The following is a 17,496-nucleotide window of genomic DNA, read 5'->3' as shown; positions in this document are numbered from 1 at the left end:
TGTTGTGGTTTTTATTGCCAAGAAAAGGTGTTTGACATAATCATTTATTAGAGAAAAAACAGGTATACAGTATAATCTTCTCACATCGTACAAGTATAAAACAGCATAATTTCATCTGAATGAAGCTTTTTTTTTTTCCTTTACTACAGAGTATAGCAAGTTGACATACAGCTCTGAAACAGCTGATTAAACTGCAGCCATTATTCTTAAAACAACTGTAGAAAAACTTACTAGGCACCAGAGGAAAACACCAGACATAAAACAAAAGCACTGATACAGTTTTGCTGCTATAAGCATGTACTAATTAATGTTGCTTGTTTGATATTTATTTACATAGAGACCTTCATTTGGTTCTTAACATATTACATTTTGTTGCAACTTGACAAAGGCACCTGTAAAAGGAAGTTGATAGTTACTGCTGACCTTCAGAAAACAAAACCATTCTATTTAGTTACAAATTACAGGTGTATTTAATTAAGAGGAAAATATGTATAAATTGCATATACCTACCTATAGATTTTATATTTGATGAGAATCAAACCAGCCACTCTGTTGAAAATGAAACGGCAGGCTAAACATACAATTCATTAAAAAGACACTGATAATCACTAAAACTGACCACTGTTAAAATGACTGTACAAAAACATGCTTAACATCTTCCACAGAAAACCGATGCCTTCAGCAGAGCATCTGATCTCATTGTCTTTATAAAACAATCATGGTGGACAGTCTTATCTGGCTGATGCAATGGCTGTATAAGTAAATGATGTATGCCTAAAGAGGGCGATAAAACCCGGCAAAACCCAATAATAGAAAGAACCGTTACTGGTATTTTAATAAGCTTGTCCACATGGAGAATTTTGCTACATACCATCTCTTACAGCCCTTCAAATTCATTTTGTGTAATTTCTTGTCTTTATTTACAACAAAGGAGTTTGAGTTTTGAAGGCTTAAGGAGCAGACACAAGTGGTCTTTGTAAAGATGTCCATAAAATTCACATGGACAAACTTTAAGTTGGGTGTCCTGACACAAACCTAGCTTGGCTTCCATTGTTAAAAATGGACATAAGGCGATCCTCATCATTAGACATCAGCTCATCGAACTCATCCAGCATGGCTGGCCGGTGGTTGTTGTGGGGTGCAAGATCAATCATGCCCTCGTTTTGGAGCAAGCTGACGATGCTGTTGGGGTAATTCATCCAGGTGCTTCCTGGGTTGTTGGCAAGGTCAGAACTGTTCTGGGATGCAATGTTCTGGGCAGCTGTAGAGGAGCTGGCAGCAGAAGCCTGTTGGCATGTAGCTTGACCCAACATTGAGGTGCCATTTCCACTCTCACTCATGAGGGTGGGGTTCAGAAGGTCCTCAAAGTCATCCATATTTAGGTTGTCTAGAGTGCCTTGGGCTTGGGCTTCAGAAAAACTAGGGAATTCTGGGATATCATCATCCACAAGTGGGGCATCCACCCGGAACTGAGTGAAGGAGCTGCTGGTCTGTGAGGTGGCAGTACTTCCCTGAGTGGCTGTTGGCTCCTGGGCAATGCTTGAGGAAATGTTAGGGAAGAACTCATTAAGGTCTGACAAGTTGACAGTTGAGTATTCCTGGTTGACAGTGGAGGGGGTGGCTGATGATGAGGAGGAGGCTGTTGTCTGGCTCATCATGAAGCTAGGTACTGGAGTGGCTTTGGGCTGGGGGCCCAGGTTCAGGCTCTCCATGATCCTCCATGTTTGGTTTGTGGTTGCAGTAGAGATGGAAGGGGAGGCCTCTACCTTGGGCTGGACTGAGAAGAGCTGACCTGATGGATTGTAAGAATAGGTGGGCTGGGGTTTTGCTCCACTGGCACCAGGGGGCACCACAGCTGCTGGAGACACACCACACACAAAACAAGAAATTTCAGATCATCTGCTGAAAATACTGCATAAACTTTATACAAATCATAACTCTTTTGTGGTTGTCTTTAAATTAGCTTTGTTGCTACAGAGATTCAATTGCTACCCCTATGTCTCTAATACAGGACCAAGAGACAGACATGAACATCAAATGCCAGATTTACAGAGCTTCCACATTAATGTTAGATTTTTATTACCTCAGCTTATAGAAAAATGGTGGTAGGTAGGTGTTCATGCACCAAACAAAACTTCACACATGATTAACATCTAGGGGTGAAGTTACCTATTTTATCCTAAGGATTATTTTGCACAAATATTTTTTTGACTAATCCATGCTTAAATCATAACATTTTTGATTCATTGCTGCAGTACTACAAGTCATTTTATTTCAATTGATGTATCTACTCACCCTAACCACCATATGTAATACAAGCAAATTCTAAAGACTCACCAGCTGCATTCATTGGTGGAGCCTTGGCTGTGACTGTTCTCCTCGCGGGGCTTATGTGCCGTCTATCTTGTGGAATCGACACTGAAAAGTCCAGCAGACATAATTACATAAGAAAATCACTCTTGACTTATATACATAGCGGAGTGACGGAAACAATAATTAATCAACATACCACTTGACAACACGGGCCCCAGCTTCAGGCTCTGGAACATGTCTCCTGTACGCTTTCTCTTCTCACTCAGCCTGTACTCATCTGCAGGGGTATTTTTTAAGAGCCAGTCATAAGATTAACAAACATCATATCTCGACTTTTTGAGAAGTCATGAAGTGATAGGGGATGTTCCGCCCCTTCTGGTGTGCCCCATGAAACCTTATTTTGAAATACATTTGTATAGTAGTCAAGGACGAGGGACAGATACATTTTTGATGCTGTTTGAATTGTGCCGTCAATCACACATCTGATCTTTGTTGATTTAAAAGATGATTTTGCATGTCAAGAAAGTCAGTTTGTTTTAATGATGCTAAAATACCATGTTGTTTTGTGTAAAACCCCTCAGTGAAGAAGATCATCTCACACAGTAAACATTAGGAACATCATCTCCTCAGCACAGAAAAATATAAAAAAATGTCAAAATCACAACAAGTCTGGCAGTTGCAGTTATGTGAAAGGTGAATTAGTTCTGTGAGCATGAACAGCTCTATAAGGCTTCCTTTATGGATTTTGGTGAGCAGTACCATACGTATATGTGACATTTTTCCACAGTTTTACATTGCTAGTTTCATTACAAACTGAAACTTTATTGAGTTGAAAATATATTTTGTATTATGAAGTTAAGGCACAATTCAAAGGGGATCAGAAAATAACTTGTTTCTCACTACTATCTACTGTACATGGGTCCCATGTGTGAACCAGTAGAAGGAGAGGGACTTTGCGACACCATGAGGAAGCATTGCCCCTTACCTGGGTCAGCAGGCAGGTACTGGAAGTCCATTGGCTCGCTGACCTCGCGGTCAGAGGGCCGACGCAGCTGCATTTTGACCCTAATGGGCTCAGAGAGGTTGGTGTCACGGTAGGGTGGTGTGCGGAACACAATGGCAACCTGTCTGTGGACATCAGCCTGAGAGAAAGTGCCCTTTCCTTCCCAGGAGTCCTGAAAGAAACGCACCTCGATGTCCTCTACAGGGAAACAGAAAATGGGAAACATAAGAAGACACTCAAGCTGAGAATGAAGAAGAATTAACATTTGACATTGATCATGGTAAGGTAGGTTCCTGTTCAGCGTGCAAAATCAGCTGTAAGCTTCAATGAATACAATAGCTCATCACAGAGGGTTGGATCGCTTTTTCTTGGATGTAATAAGAAGTTTGACCACTTGCAAGCCTTGTAATTATCTTCGAGCAAAAGGCTGTAATGCATAGAGTAAAAATGTAATGGCACTACCTGCTGTGAAAACAGATGTATGACATTCCCCTGGAGGGATCGGGACCAAGAGTCAAATCATCTAGTTCAAGATTCACAGTAATGTAATGTGTATCCAAGCTCAGGTTGAGTAACTGAGTACTCAGGGGAGCATCCCACAAATCTCATGTCCAGAATACTAAAAATATGTTGTAAATCACACATGCCTGCCATAAGCAAACTACTTTAAAATATCTATGGGAAGAGGACTTATGTAAATTCATGATATACTGCAAACAGAGCTGTTTTTGCATCCAGTCCATCTGTTTAATTCCAGTTAGCTGTAAGTTGGTTCTACAAAGTAATTCATTAGAAAATAGCAAAAATGTTAAGTGATCATCCATATACAGAGGAAGAAAGCTTTCTGTTTGTGGTGAAAGTCACTCACTGATTTAACGTGACTGCTCTGCATGGAATAACACATACAGGCCAACAATTTGTCACAAATAGGACAATTACCGCATAACAAAATTCAAAATCAGTACCACAGAATACAAAATACATAAGAAATATACATATTTTAAAAATAAACTTTAATTAATAATGATGAGTTTTTTATGATGCATGACACACCATGACATTGTCTTTCTGCTTATCCGTGAGGGTCGCGGGATGTTGCCGTTTCCCCTTAAGGGGCTGCAGGGCCAAATCCAGTTCACACAATGGGCATAGGCCAGGGTACACCCTGGATGAGTTGCCAGCTCATCGCAGGACCCTTACTGATGGCAGTGACTGCCACACACTATGACGTGTCAGCTAATTAGAGTGCTACAGGGATGATATATTTTTGTATGCTGAGGAAGCCATGAATGCTTCGACCAAGTAGCTTCCTTTTTATTAAATCAGTGGGTTTTATATTTATCACCTGAAATTGATTGAATGAATCACAGGTAATTGAGATTGTCTATTTGATAATGTTCACTAAGTGACGTGAAACTATGAGCATCTAGTTACTCACATCATCACATACAGTACACTTTATTATGAGAGCTGATATTCTATTTGTGGCTCACTTGTTCAAAAAAGGCCAGTATACTGCCTGTATAGTAACTCCCACTGACAACTTCTGGGTGTGAAAGCTTTATACCTTTTACGCCATAGATGTATTTCAAGCTTTGCATCTCGTTAGTCAGTTCTAAGCTCTATTTTTGGATTGTGAAATCTGAAAGTAGAGCTGTGCAGTGGGTTTCTAAGCATATACAATACAGACATGTACCTTTCTGCACTTTGTCACACAGCAGAAAGATCTCATCCCCTCCTTTGCAGCTTCCAGAGTTGCGGTTGACTCTGCAGATCTTTAGCTCAGCTGTGTTAGGGGCCCCTGTAAGACATAAAGAGCATTTATGAATAAATAAATACAAATAAGCCAGGCCACAGATTAACACCAGGCAGTTTCGACATGTAGAGGAACTTGGGCTGTGACTGACTACACATCTCTGAGAGAGCCAAACAAATCAATTCTTTTCTAAAGAATTGATTTGTTTGGCTCTCTCATTACTTATTCCAAAATATTATAGAAGTAGATTATAGTATGAAGATCTAATTGAGATCAAAACATTGTCTTTATTAAACTTGTGTGGTATGGAGTGAGTGTGCAGACTTGACGAGCCTACTCTTCTTCAGCACAAAACTACAGAAGATTTTAGTATGTTCTGGTGACCATATTTCACATACAGCTTTCATTCCAACTTTATTTAAATCCTAAATTATTGAAAGCATGTCTTCCTTTCCAATGATGTGGAAAGTGCACTTAAACAGAATTAATGCTAAAAACTATGAAAAAGAACACCAGAACACAAACAAAAACAGTCACTGAAGTAGTTTGTAATCATGATTTTAAATTAAACTATAAGTACTGAACTGAAATTTTGTTGAGTTATGATAGTTGTTGTTAAATGTTACAAGTCTGCGGCAAAAAAAGGCAGTTTCTCCAAACAGTGTTTTCACGCAGGACTAAGTAAGGGATGTTTGATGGCATGATAGCAGAGGTGGGGGGCTCGAGTCACATGACTTGACTCGAGTTGAACTCGAGTCGCAAATTTGAGGACTTGAGACTTACTTGATTAACACTGATGAAAGACTCGACTTGAATTTGACTTGGCATTCAATATCTGACCTGAGAGTAATATTCTCAGCTGTCAGGATGTGCAGTATGGTACAATTCCAGGGCTGATATTAATCTGATCTTATTCTTGTGTTCATGGGTTTGAAAATAAAATATAAAATTGATCAACTATGCAATTACATCATATTACTGACTAACCACCCTCTTCTGTTTACTGTGTCTACAGATATGAAGAATACATTCATACGAACTTCTTGAGACTTGTTCGACCTTAGCAATGACTTGACTTGCTTGCTTTTGATCAACGTAACTTGGGACTTGGTTGAGACTTGAAGGTTAAGATTTGAAACTTGCTTATGACTTGCACGTATGTGACTTACTCACATCTCTGCATAATAGCATAGCATTTATAAATAAATAGCAAACAATGCCTGTCACGTTAGAGATCCTCACCCAACCTTTTGTATAAGATGTAATTATGAGTATGATAACTATCTAGTATAGAATCTGGACTTCAACATGCCATTTCTATTAATCTTAGTATTGTAAACAAGATATTTTGACAGGATTTATCCTCAGACCTAAATTCATACATACTTCACCTATTTGTAGAGCCTTGTATTAGGTAAGGTTTTTAGTAAAACATTTTTTTTTAAATAACTGACCAAAGTAGTTGACTATGACCAACTCATGACTAACCTACTTTAACTAGTGACATTAATTCTTGTATATACATTCAGGCTGACAAGAAAAGTTCAGATGCATAGAGGAACAAAGAGTGCCTGAGTTGTTGCAAGTTTGAAGAAGATGTATAGGCTGGAGTGTGGACTTTAAGTTGTTTGTGTGGCAACACAGACCTTACTTAGATGTTAATATACAATTTAGGTTAATAAGCTTCCTCTGACAAAAACTCCAAAAGGGAAAACAAAACATGATTTGGGGGAATATATAGTATAGGAATATAGAATAGTTAAAAAGCATGCAAGCATCAGCAGCTTCTACCCAAAACTAGCATTTAAAAATGTGAATCAATTAAACCCGAACATACTGTACATGTACTTGAATATGTGATCTACTCACTGTTGTCGTAAATGGGCTGCGAAACCACAGGCTCCAGAGGAATCAGCTCCCCTGTAGGCAGAGTAATGGAGGCCTGGAAGCACAGCCGAACTGAATTCAGATCAAACTCCTCCTCCCACACCTTCGCCTCGGGAACTGCAGCCAAAACACCAGAGAAAGGGTGGGGTGCACGGTCGGGCAACAGAGCAATCTGGCAGAGCACTGCATCCTGTCACTCAGTGTTTAAATATAAGTCAAAGGTGAAAGTAACCATTACACTTCCTGTTGCTACTGTAACTGTAACTAACCATTAACAGAATTGGAAGAAACAACAGTTTTGATGTTATGCAAAAGTCATTTATGTATTGAGTTGAGGAAATCACTAATGACGTTAACAAGTTAACTAGCTTACCCTAGCCTGTCCTGTTTCCTAATAGGCCAACCACGTTGAACCTCAAGAGGCCACAGTTTAGCCCCCCTAGTTTAAGTTGGGAGTAAACAAGAGACCGTGTCTGTATTTTTCCCCAAGCTCCAAGCTTTTAATGTGACAAAAAAAAAAAAATAACCTCACAAAACATGAACAAAGTACATAGTCTTAAAACTATTTTACTTATTTTTCAACTACACCTTCTAAATTCAAGTTTATCACCCTTACTGACCAACACTAACATAGCTGTTCTGTTAACTCTGCCACACTTCCACTCAATTTGACATAAATGGAAAAGTTGGTATATTTTTTTTTCTGTAAGTTCAAATCAATGATTTTGTTGTATCTTAAATGTTTAATGCCCACTGCTTGCTGAACGGGTTTCTCTCCAAGACCCTGTTAGCTAGTTCTTAACACAGTGACAGACAACGATAAACTGGTTTCTACAAATAATGTTGTATTTTAAAAAAAAGGAAAGATAGAAAGAATTTGTAAACATCAATCTTACAGTATCTAGCTTGACATTAGCTAGACATCATATATCCAGCAACAGTATCTTTCCGTTGACCTGTTAAAGTCCAGCCATTTCAAGCTGGTTTGTTAGACGAGTTAATTCAAGACAACAAAGATGGCAAAACAAAGGCCTCTTTATTTCACAGGGATGAAATCATGACAGGAATGACAAATTCTCACTTCTGTATCCATTGAGGGACACTTTATTATATTTATTCTTACCACTTTTATCAGTCAAGTGTTGACCAAGTAAACCCTCTTGTTCAGTTAAACTTTAGGACATTTAGTCCCTCCTCCACACTGAATAGTAACATTTCACACAATGACAGATTTAACAGAGAAAGGGCAACCACACAGAAAGTGCTTTGTGTTGTACATTCAATGTCAAGCAGACCACTTACTGTTGAAGGGGTTATTATTGGTCTGCAGCCTGCAAGTGATGGCCTCATTCACATCCTTCTTCTTGACACATTGTATGCCCAGGTTCTGAAAACTGAAAGGAAAAACAATGTAAGACTGAAACTAAAAGACAGAAACCACAGAAGCATACTGTAAATGTACATTCTCATTTGCAACAGATTTGATACTAGGAAAGCTTATGTAATTCTTGTTTTTTTTTTTGTTTTTTTGAAACTCAAAACACATAACTGTGGACAAAAAAAAAAAAGAAAAATCAGTCTACACATGGTGTGAGTATTCACTCCATTAGCCGAAGTTTTAATCTTCTGCTTCAATAAAATCTCATTCAAAAATAATAAAGCATCAACCTCATGGGTCACTGACCGCACCCCAAAGCTGAGAGGTCAGTTTAGGAAAGCAGAGTTAAAGTGGAAAATACCAAACTTCAAGCGCACTACTGACCAATGAATATATTTCATACGACCAATAATACAGTAGACTTATAAGAAAGCTAGATCCTTCATACTTTGAAGATCTCATTTTCACCAATAAGCACTGCCTAAGCGCATTGCTACAATTAATGATGAGAGTTCTAAGGTATTATCTTTTCTTAATTGCCTATTTTGAATCTATTTAATCCGTTTTCTTGCTATGATACTTCCACAACCAACAGAAACAGTGATTACATAATGCACTTGTGGACATTGTATCATACCTTGCCTTCAAAAGTACTTGGTCTACTAAAGCTGCCCCTGATACCTCCCTTTCTACTGGCTACTTCAATGATCACCTACCTGATCAGACTCCCATTTAATGTTATTATCCTAAAAAAAAGACAGTATTATTGCCCATTATTGATTCATTTTTTGAAGTTTCAGTCAGGCTTCTCATCATATCACAATACTGAAACTGTATTTATTTACTGTAAATTCTAAAAGAAACTGGCCATTTAGACTGATGTCAACATTACCACTTTCAACAAAATACTATATAGCTCTATTGTAACTTTCTTTTGGTTGGGTTTGGGGGTTAACCCCAACTCATATTTGAAAAGTAGGTAGTAGCAGTAGTTCTCTCAATACATTGTAAATCTTTCAGTTTGAAAAACAAATGACTAATATGAACAAGTATGCTTGTACTGGCAGCGAAGGGCAGTGTGTGTGTTTAAATTTAATCACACTTGTGACAAATATAAACAAACACAGTGCCCTCTCCCCAGATAGCCTGTTACATTATGCAATATTAAGTCCAACCATTACATAATTAGAAGTATCTTTTGTTGATCTTTCTCTCTCCAGACCTTTAGTCCTTTTCCTTTACTTAAGTTGAGCAGTGGCAGTATTTGATGGTAATGCAGGACACTAAACTGAAAACAGGCAAGCTAGCAGAGGTAAATTCAACTTGTCGTAAGGCACTTTGTGCTGTTAATGTTTTACTCGTCTCCAAGCCCAGGGTGACTAGCTTTACCATGGCGGTAGTAAACACATCGATATCTAGGTCAAATTCTAACAAACGCCACATAGTTTTGATGTGGAGCTGTAGTTTTCCCTGCTTCAGTTCAGAATCATTTTAAACACTGATACAACAACAGGGACTGATACATAATTTCCTCAAGTTTCTCTAAAGTAGTGAGTGTAATGTCCATGTACCTGTGTATTCTTCTTTCTTGCAGGTCAGCCTCATAGTATCCATGTTTGCAATCTTTCCCAACCAGTTCGTGGGGGTGAGGCTTGTGTGGTGCATTCTTCGTCACCAGTGAGATGCGGACACGTAGGGGGCCACTGTAGTTGTGCACCTGTAGGTGGAATATGTCAGACTTCAAAAGGCAATTTTAACACATTCACGTTGTAGCTCAAAAGCTAATGAGACTTGGATTTACCAACGTTTATATTATTTTATGTTTTGTCCTCATGACTAGTGCACATCTCTGCAACTGATCAGCAAGTAGATTTAGAGAAAGAAATAAGGCATCACTCATGTGTTGAATGGAGAGCAGTGGATTTTTCAGGAAATGCCTTCCAAAGAATAATTTCTTGCCAGGTTTCAATGAGCAGCTCAGCACAAGGGGAGGAACCAGAGCAAAACAGCTAGCTTGGCTCTGTCCAAAAGAAAATAAAACCACCAAAAAGCACCTCTAAACCCCACTTAGTAAGAACTTATATCTAGTTTATTTAATCCGTACAAAAAGAAAAGTGTAAAGATGAATATTATACCAAGGTTATATTCCAGTCTTTTCCTTAGCCAGCCAGCAACTTCCTTTAGTCTCTGCTGTTTGACTTTCAACCGCTCCCAGCTGAGGAAGATTGTTTTAATCAGTGGACAGAAACAGACAAACAGTTCCCACTGTTTCCAGGCCTTGTGCTAGGCTAAGCTAACCAGCATCTGGTTCCAGTCGCATATTAAGCACACACACTTGACAGTGGCATCAATCTTCTCATCTAATCCTCAACATAAAAATTATAGTTGCATTTCCAGGATGCCAAACTAGGGCTTAAAAATCGTATACTATCTAACTTAAATTCTAGTATCTTACGGTTTTTCCCGGTACACTAACCTGATGTTGAGGCTAGACTGTGAGTTTACTTTGGCATCATTTACTTCTCCTTGTAAGACTGTCTGAGTAAATCAACAATTTAAAAATCTTCCGAGCTTCAGTAAATATTAATTATTGACCTTTGAAATAGTAATATGATTTTATACCCACGTGCTAACTGAATAAACTGAAGTGAAACAGTTAAAAATGTCTTCATCACAGGTTTCCAAAACCCATTCAGCACTCCACCATAAGAAATGGTACAGATTTTTATCAACCACTGTAAGATTGTCACCCAGCTACAAACAGTAGCCATTTATAGACAGGGCAGCAAGCCACCAATTATCCTTTTGGCGGCTAGGTCCGCGGTTTTAGACAGAGTTTTAGACAGAGGCCGGAAAACTGGGGGTCTGTTTTGGTCCGCCGATTTGCCACCTCGGAGGGTACACTTATTTCCGCCTCGCCTGCTATCTAAAAATGAGGTGTCAATGTGCCAGCCCCTGCGTGAGATGGGCAGAGGTGTCGATGACATGCACTGTTGTGCGACCCACAGCCGGGGAGTTTTAAAACCAGGAAACAACAGATCACAGCAGTCAGTCCAACACTTCATCCGCAGACATTAAGATGAGCAACTGAACAGCTGCTGAGATCCAGGAGATGCAGCGTCTCCTCGGTCTCTGTAGCTGTTTGGTTGCGTCTGCTTGCTTTAGCAGCAAGCTAGGAACAGTCGTTACTTTCAAATTAAAACCCCACGCTAAGAACCCAATTTTAAACTACAATGGGGTGCAATGTAAAGCTCTTATTTCTTTTTTACTTTAATTTTTATTGTCAGTACAACCATATCATCAGTTACAAGTGCTTTAGTTGTTTTATGAGACAAGGTAGGAGGTAAAAAAAAAAAAAAAAATCAAGTGAGAGAAAAAAAAAGAAGAAAGAAAGAAAGATGGATGGATAAGATATAACAAAATGAGGAAGTAAAACTAGATAAAAGAATATGCAAACTTAAAGACAAAATGCCAGTATATCGAATAATTACATTTTTGTCATAAAATGCCATGCATCCCCATGTCTACCTCCTAGGGGTTAGAGGGATAAGCGATTTTAAACTCTAATTGCATCAATATGCTCAATATTGGACTCCATCTTCTGTCAAATTTGTCCTTTTGTAATCTTAGCAGGAAAGTTATTCTCTCCATCTCATAAATTTCCAGGATCTTTTGGGTCCACAAGTTGGTGGCTCAGGCTTTAGTCAGTTAATTGTGATGCATTTAATTGCTGCAGTTAGCAGGATTTGCAATAAGTAGTTTGTAACTCTTCCCTCCATTACTTGTGCTTTTACCCCCAATACAGCAATCAGTGGATCTTTAGGGATGTTGGCATGGAAAAACCACAGCAAGAACTTTATATACCTCATCCCAAAATGACCTCAGTTTGGGGCTTGCCCAGAATATGTGTAAATGATTACCTATGTGCGCTCCACAGCCTCTCCAACATTTGTTTTATTTATTATGTGTTGGGCCCATTTTTGCCTCTATGTGTGGTGTTCAAACATATCTAAAGCTCTTATTTTGAAGACAAATTCGTTGTCATTGTTCACTGCCCAACTTCGAGCTTCACGTCACGTCACATATTTATACCTACCCCAGAAGCAGTTTTTGGAAAAGGAGGAAAATGCTTTCTGATTTAACGCTGCTGTAACTGATGATATTTTCTTATTTTAATTATCGATTGCTCTAGTTGTTGTTTTTTGGTTTGATCGGAATCTGTCTATTAAATAACATTTCTGAAAAGCAAAACAAAACATCTTCACATGATTTGGTTTAGGACCGACAGTCCAACACCCCAGGTTGCCTCTTAATCCCTAAACTATATTGCAAGTAAAGTAAAAGTAAGCATAAAGTATTTTTTTAAATATAGGAAATAAACGAGCAAAACCACAAACAACCTCCACTTGAACACTCAATAATCTGCCTCATACTCACCTTGATAGCTGGGTGGGTCTTAGTGGTGTCGTTGCTCTTCTCTCCGGGAATGCTGCCTGCTGAACGTCCCTCACACTTATATCTAAACCTCATCCCCCTCTGCTTCGGCTGCTCGATGATTTCTATGAAGGGGGTTGCTGATTGGACTGAGGGACAGGAGGAAGTATGAGAAAAAGAATATGAATTATTTAATGTGAATTGGAAAAACAAAAATACAGATTCTGAAACATTGCCTTTACTTTCATCAGTGTGTCGTGTCAAAATAGAAACATAACTTTGTCACTGATGACCAGCACACAGACTGTTGAAATGTTTACTCAGCCTGCAGTCAATATCAGGATTGATTTATACAGCACACTGATAATCTACTGGAAACAGCTTCTTACCTGGGTTGAGTGAGGCCAGGCTCCATCCAAACCCACCTGTGGTGTATGGGACACAAGAAAAAACATTTCTTAGAACAATTAGTGGATTACCATCTACAGTACATGACACACAGCACACAGTGGTAGCACAGATGACACAGACCAAAAGCTGCTTTCAGCACATACTTGTGGTTTAGTAACAGTTTGTCATTTGCAGTGTGGTCCGGGTGGAAAACTACAAGACTGTGCAGCTTCCAAAGGGGTCAAAGGACACCGAGATACAAGGGCTTCCCAACTAAATATAATTACTTGTCATAAACTGCAGCCCGCCAAGCTGCAAAAGAAAAGCAGAAGTGACCAAACAATGACAGACAGGGTGTAATATCGGTGTCAAATGACCTGCATTGTAGTGAAGAGCCCTCATTGTGAGCGCTTTATATTCAGGTTGGTGAATTGCTGAGATTCATTGAGAGAAGCCAGGTGTGACACAAGATCAGGTGGCTGAAGCTCCACCCATCAGCTAGTAGGACTTGTTCGATTTGAAAGCAAGAATAAGATGCGTTCCAAGTTGTAACATGCCTGCTTCCCAGCCACAGACTAATGTGACAGCATGTGGATAATGCACCACTCTATTTGCTTTTTTCCACAAGTTGACGAGTGTGAAAGTCAAATCCCTTATTCAATTAGTCGTATCCTGTAAAATCAATTTGAGTTATATGTATTTTTGACAAAGCATAAAGGCCTCATTCGCTTTTGGCTATTTGTAAGAGAATTCATCCCAGGCTGTTTGATGATTATGATGTTGTGAAAGTGAAAGTAAAATGTCTTCCACATCACTACAACTGGGCCTACAGAAATCACTCAATGTACTAATACCAAAACACAACTGAAGACCTCAGCGTTTGTCGCTTTCGTCCTAATTGCCCTGTCAAAAAACTTCAATGCATGATTGATGACTGTCACACCCGTGGTCGACCTTCTTGCGTCTCATCAACTTTACTGCCCTCGTCCTATACAAATTACACACCATGAATATCAACAATGTCGGTACGTGATGTGGAAAACCCAATCCTGTGATAAGATATGGAAACACGGGCAGTTTTGAAGCCGTCACAAGTTATTCTTCACATCGGCATATGTAGGCCAAATGTCCCACTCAACAGCGCGTACCTGACCGCAACTTTTGCGAAAACATGGTGTGTTGTTTCCATGATTTCCGTTTGCTAAAGCTAATGTGGGCGTTTGCGAGCTGCCAGGATCAAATACAATAGGACAGGTCCTTAGTAGAAAAATATTACCCGGTGGGTTACATCTTAGCCGAACTCAGGAGAAGTTACACAAAATGGCCGACACATTTACAGAATATGGTTTTTAATTTCAGATTTTCGGTAACAGTCATTTGACCCCAGAACTGACAGCTTTTTAAAGATAGTTTGGCATTTTCAGTCACAATAAGCCAATCCATGAGGTGTTCACCCGACAGGCCTCTTGGAAGCCTGACACCGTTTGGTTGACTCGTGTCGGGTGAGTTAGCCACGTACGGAGGGACACTCAGTGTTAGATCAGCTTTCACTTTTATATCAGGGCGACAAGTAATAAAATCAGAAAGTTATGTCAAACTCCTTTCTGTGCGCTAGCTTATCCGAGAGTCACAGACTCCTCCTTGCTAGTCCAAAACCCAATGGCAGCGGGGCTTTCCCTTGCGCGGACAACAACTCTCTGTACAGTTTCACCTCCACTGTCCATAAAGATGAGTAAACAGGCCGAGAAAATAGAGCCAGCTCGTCTTACCCTCCATGGCTGTGTCCAGGGTCCAACTCACGTTTTTCCGTCGAAACCACTGTATGTGTGGAGTCTGTTTTTCAGCTTAAAAAGACGCTGCAAACGCGACAGTGCGGACTCACAAACTTCTTGACAGAGCCCTTCTGTCGCCTCCTTCGCTCCACCTACATCAGAGCAAAGGCAAGCACACAAGTGAAGCTACGCGCAGGCAGAATGCGTGGCTTCCGGTAAGAACAGTGGAAAAAGTACAACACCTGCATCCAGCCTGCTGTTTTTCTATTCAAAACATAATTGCTTACATTTTCTAATATTGCCCGTCTGTTTGAATTAGTTGATACAAAAAAAAGGTTTAAGGTTAGGGTTAGGGTTAGGGTTAGGGTTAAAGGTTTATTTCAAAATTAACAGCCATAATCCTGCATGTAAAAAAGACCTCTCAGCTAGATTTAAAATATCTATTTTTATTTGTGGCTAAAATAGAAACAATTTCCCTTTATATATATATATATATATATATATATATATATATATATATATATATATATATATATATATATATATATATATTGAATTACTTGACTGTCATATTAAAGTACTTTACCATGGTGACTAACATTGGACCCACATGATTGTAAATGTTATCCAAAAATCTGATGGTGGAAATTATGTTCATGAAACACTAAAATGTTTCAGTAATTACCAAAACAAACACCTTTTGCACAATGTGAAGTTCAATTTGTAATCATTTTGTACAATCAAGTGGACAAGGACAGGACCTTGGGTTTTTTAAATGCCTTTTTGTGTATATGTTTTAAAGATCTATGAAATGGTTTTTATTGCTTTCTTTCCTTTCCTTTGTCTATTTTTGTGCTGGCTTTTTAGTTTCTGAGACCCCGAGACTCTGTAGTTTATTCAAAGGAAAATTAATAACTTTATTCTACACCAGCCTACTTTCACATCATTATTCCACCTTACAGAAAATTCTAATAAAGTATTTATATTTTCATTCATCAAGAATTCCAGATTGATTAAAAAATAATAATAAGGCATCATGAAATTCTAATGGCACTGTACCTTTATTTTGAAGAGAAAAGTCGTGTTTCCGGTGGTGTCCTCTGGCTAGTTTTATGCAGCTGCACCTCTTGGCCTTTTCACTGCAGTGCAACTTGCCACCACCCACTCAAAACAGTGCGGAAATACCCAGATGACGCACTTAAAAGGAACAGAAAAATAAGTTGTGAGTGGGAGAGGCAATAACATAACTTCTGTATTTAGTCATAACCTGGAAGAGAGTCTGAGACTGGATCACCTCTGATCTCCATTTCAAGTTTATATCTCTCTTAACAGGCTGTACACTATAGAAGACCCAGCTTTGAGAACACTGTGAAGTGTCCGAAGCTCTCTTTAAATTGTTCCTACACTGTATTACACAGCACTCTATAATTTAATTCAATCATTTTCTTCTATTCTCATCGGTGTTTTTGTTATGTTTTATTTTGGGGTTATTTTAGTTTTTATATGTGTATATGTGACTGTGTATATGTGCATACATTTTTTTAAATCTGTGATTGGAAGTATCCTACTGTAATTTTCAATACAAATATTTTAGGGAAAAAAGAAGTTACATACGGACCCACCTTATTCGTTTTCCTTATTGTTGCTTTGTTGTCTGGCCAATAACTTCTAACCAAAAAAGCTACATTTTGACATGACCAGAAGAGGGCGCTGTAGGTAAATACACCAGGATCTGCTCTCACATTACCAACGCTGTGCATTTTTGTCCCCGATGATATTTAGTGACTGGGCCTAAATTAGGTCTTTCTTTTTTCTTTTGGTTACCTTGTCAAATATATCTTCATTTTAAGTCACTTTTTATTTTAACTGTTAATTTATGAATACCAATAATTGATGCATAAATGTGGAATGCATTGGTGATAATTTAGTTATTTATATCATCAGAGGGAATTATTTGACATCTTCATTTTGATTAATCACAACCAAGACAACAGTCATCTTGAATTTGAACTCAATGTAATGGTATAACCACTATCTGACACACATGGTTGACACATGCTTTAAAACATGGTGAGGATTTAGCAAGAGGTACTTAACCAACACACCAAAGGTGTGCTAATAGATGTTCATGGGAGGCAATGTACGAATGCAAACGCGAATCTAAAATGCTACACATACATTTTCAATATCAGCATGTTTATGTAGGAAGGTGAGAATATATTAACTGCGTTAGTTCTTATTGCAAAATATGACTATTGTATTTCCAGTGGCCAGGGAGTTTTGAATAAAACTGTTACAATAGCCCCTGATCTTCCTTAAAATATTAAGGATATTAGCTTGGAAATGATCCACTTTGCAAACAGCACTGTTTACGCAAACTCAGTCCACCAAGGAAGATTATGGGATGCGGTTGAGAGCTCACGAAACGCTAGTGAAGGAGTCTTGAATGTTGGTATCACTTGAAAAATAATGTAAGGGCATTTATGTCTACTTGAAGGCCTGCACTTCCCCTCTTTGAGACAGAGACTCGATTCTCCGAGGCACATTTTAACGCAGCATAATA

The 17,496-nt window shown here is 38.8% G+C and overlaps 1 protein-coding gene across 3 annotated transcripts; it reads right to left on the bottom strand.

Annotated features, from left to right (window-relative positions):
* Nucleotides 1–28: 28 nt before the first annotated feature.
* On the bottom strand, nucleotides 29–14,114 carry rela (v-rel avian reticuloendotheliosis viral oncogene homolog A). Of its 3 annotated transcripts, none has more exons than XM_037112276.1 (11): nucleotides 13,539–14,114; nucleotides 13,161–13,196; nucleotides 12,775–12,920; nucleotides 9,909–10,054; nucleotides 8,262–8,353; nucleotides 6,942–7,076; nucleotides 5,013–5,117; nucleotides 3,299–3,514; nucleotides 2,510–2,590; nucleotides 2,338–2,418; nucleotides 29–1,855 (listed from the first exon to the last, which is right to left on the bottom strand). In XM_037112276.1, the coding sequence occupies exons 1-11, from the start codon at nucleotides 13,561–13,563 to the stop codon at nucleotides 1,011–1,013; spliced, it is 1,908 nt and encodes a 635-aa protein (XP_036968171.1). In that variant the 5' UTR covers nucleotides 13,564–14,114; the 3' UTR covers nucleotides 29–1,010. The 3 variants fall into 3 exon arrangements, with proteins under 3 accessions (XP_036968171.1, XP_036968170.1, XP_036968172.1); XM_037112275.1 differs by having other exon boundaries at nucleotides 29–1,858; nucleotides 13,539–14,012; XM_037112277.1 differs by lacking the exon at nucleotides 13,539–14,114 and adding an exon at nucleotides 13,326–13,532 and having other exon boundaries at nucleotides 29–1,858.
* Nucleotides 14,115–17,496: the final 3,382 nt, after the last annotated feature.

Source organism: Acanthopagrus latus, chromosome 10, assembly GCF_904848185.1.
Source record: "Acanthopagrus latus isolate v.2019 chromosome 10, fAcaLat1.1, whole genome shotgun sequence".
Taxonomy (NCBI): Eukaryota; Metazoa; Chordata; class Actinopteri; order Spariformes; family Sparidae; genus Acanthopagrus; species Acanthopagrus latus.
Note: the sequence above shows the minus strand (reverse complement) of the source record. Positions and strands in the feature narration are given on the sequence as shown.

Coding starts and splice junctions, on each gene's coding strand:
- rela (XM_037112275.1), bottom strand. CDS start 13,563: ATGAGGGCTCTTCACTACAATGCAG. Junction 3,515..5,012: donor GTGTGACAAAGTGCAGAAAG/GTACATGTCTGT, acceptor GTTTCCCTGTAG/AGGACATCGAGGTGCGTTTC. Junction 2,419..2,509: donor GGGGCCCGTGTTGTCAAGTG/GTATGTTGATTA, acceptor TGGACTTTTCAG/TGTCGATTCCACAAGATAGA.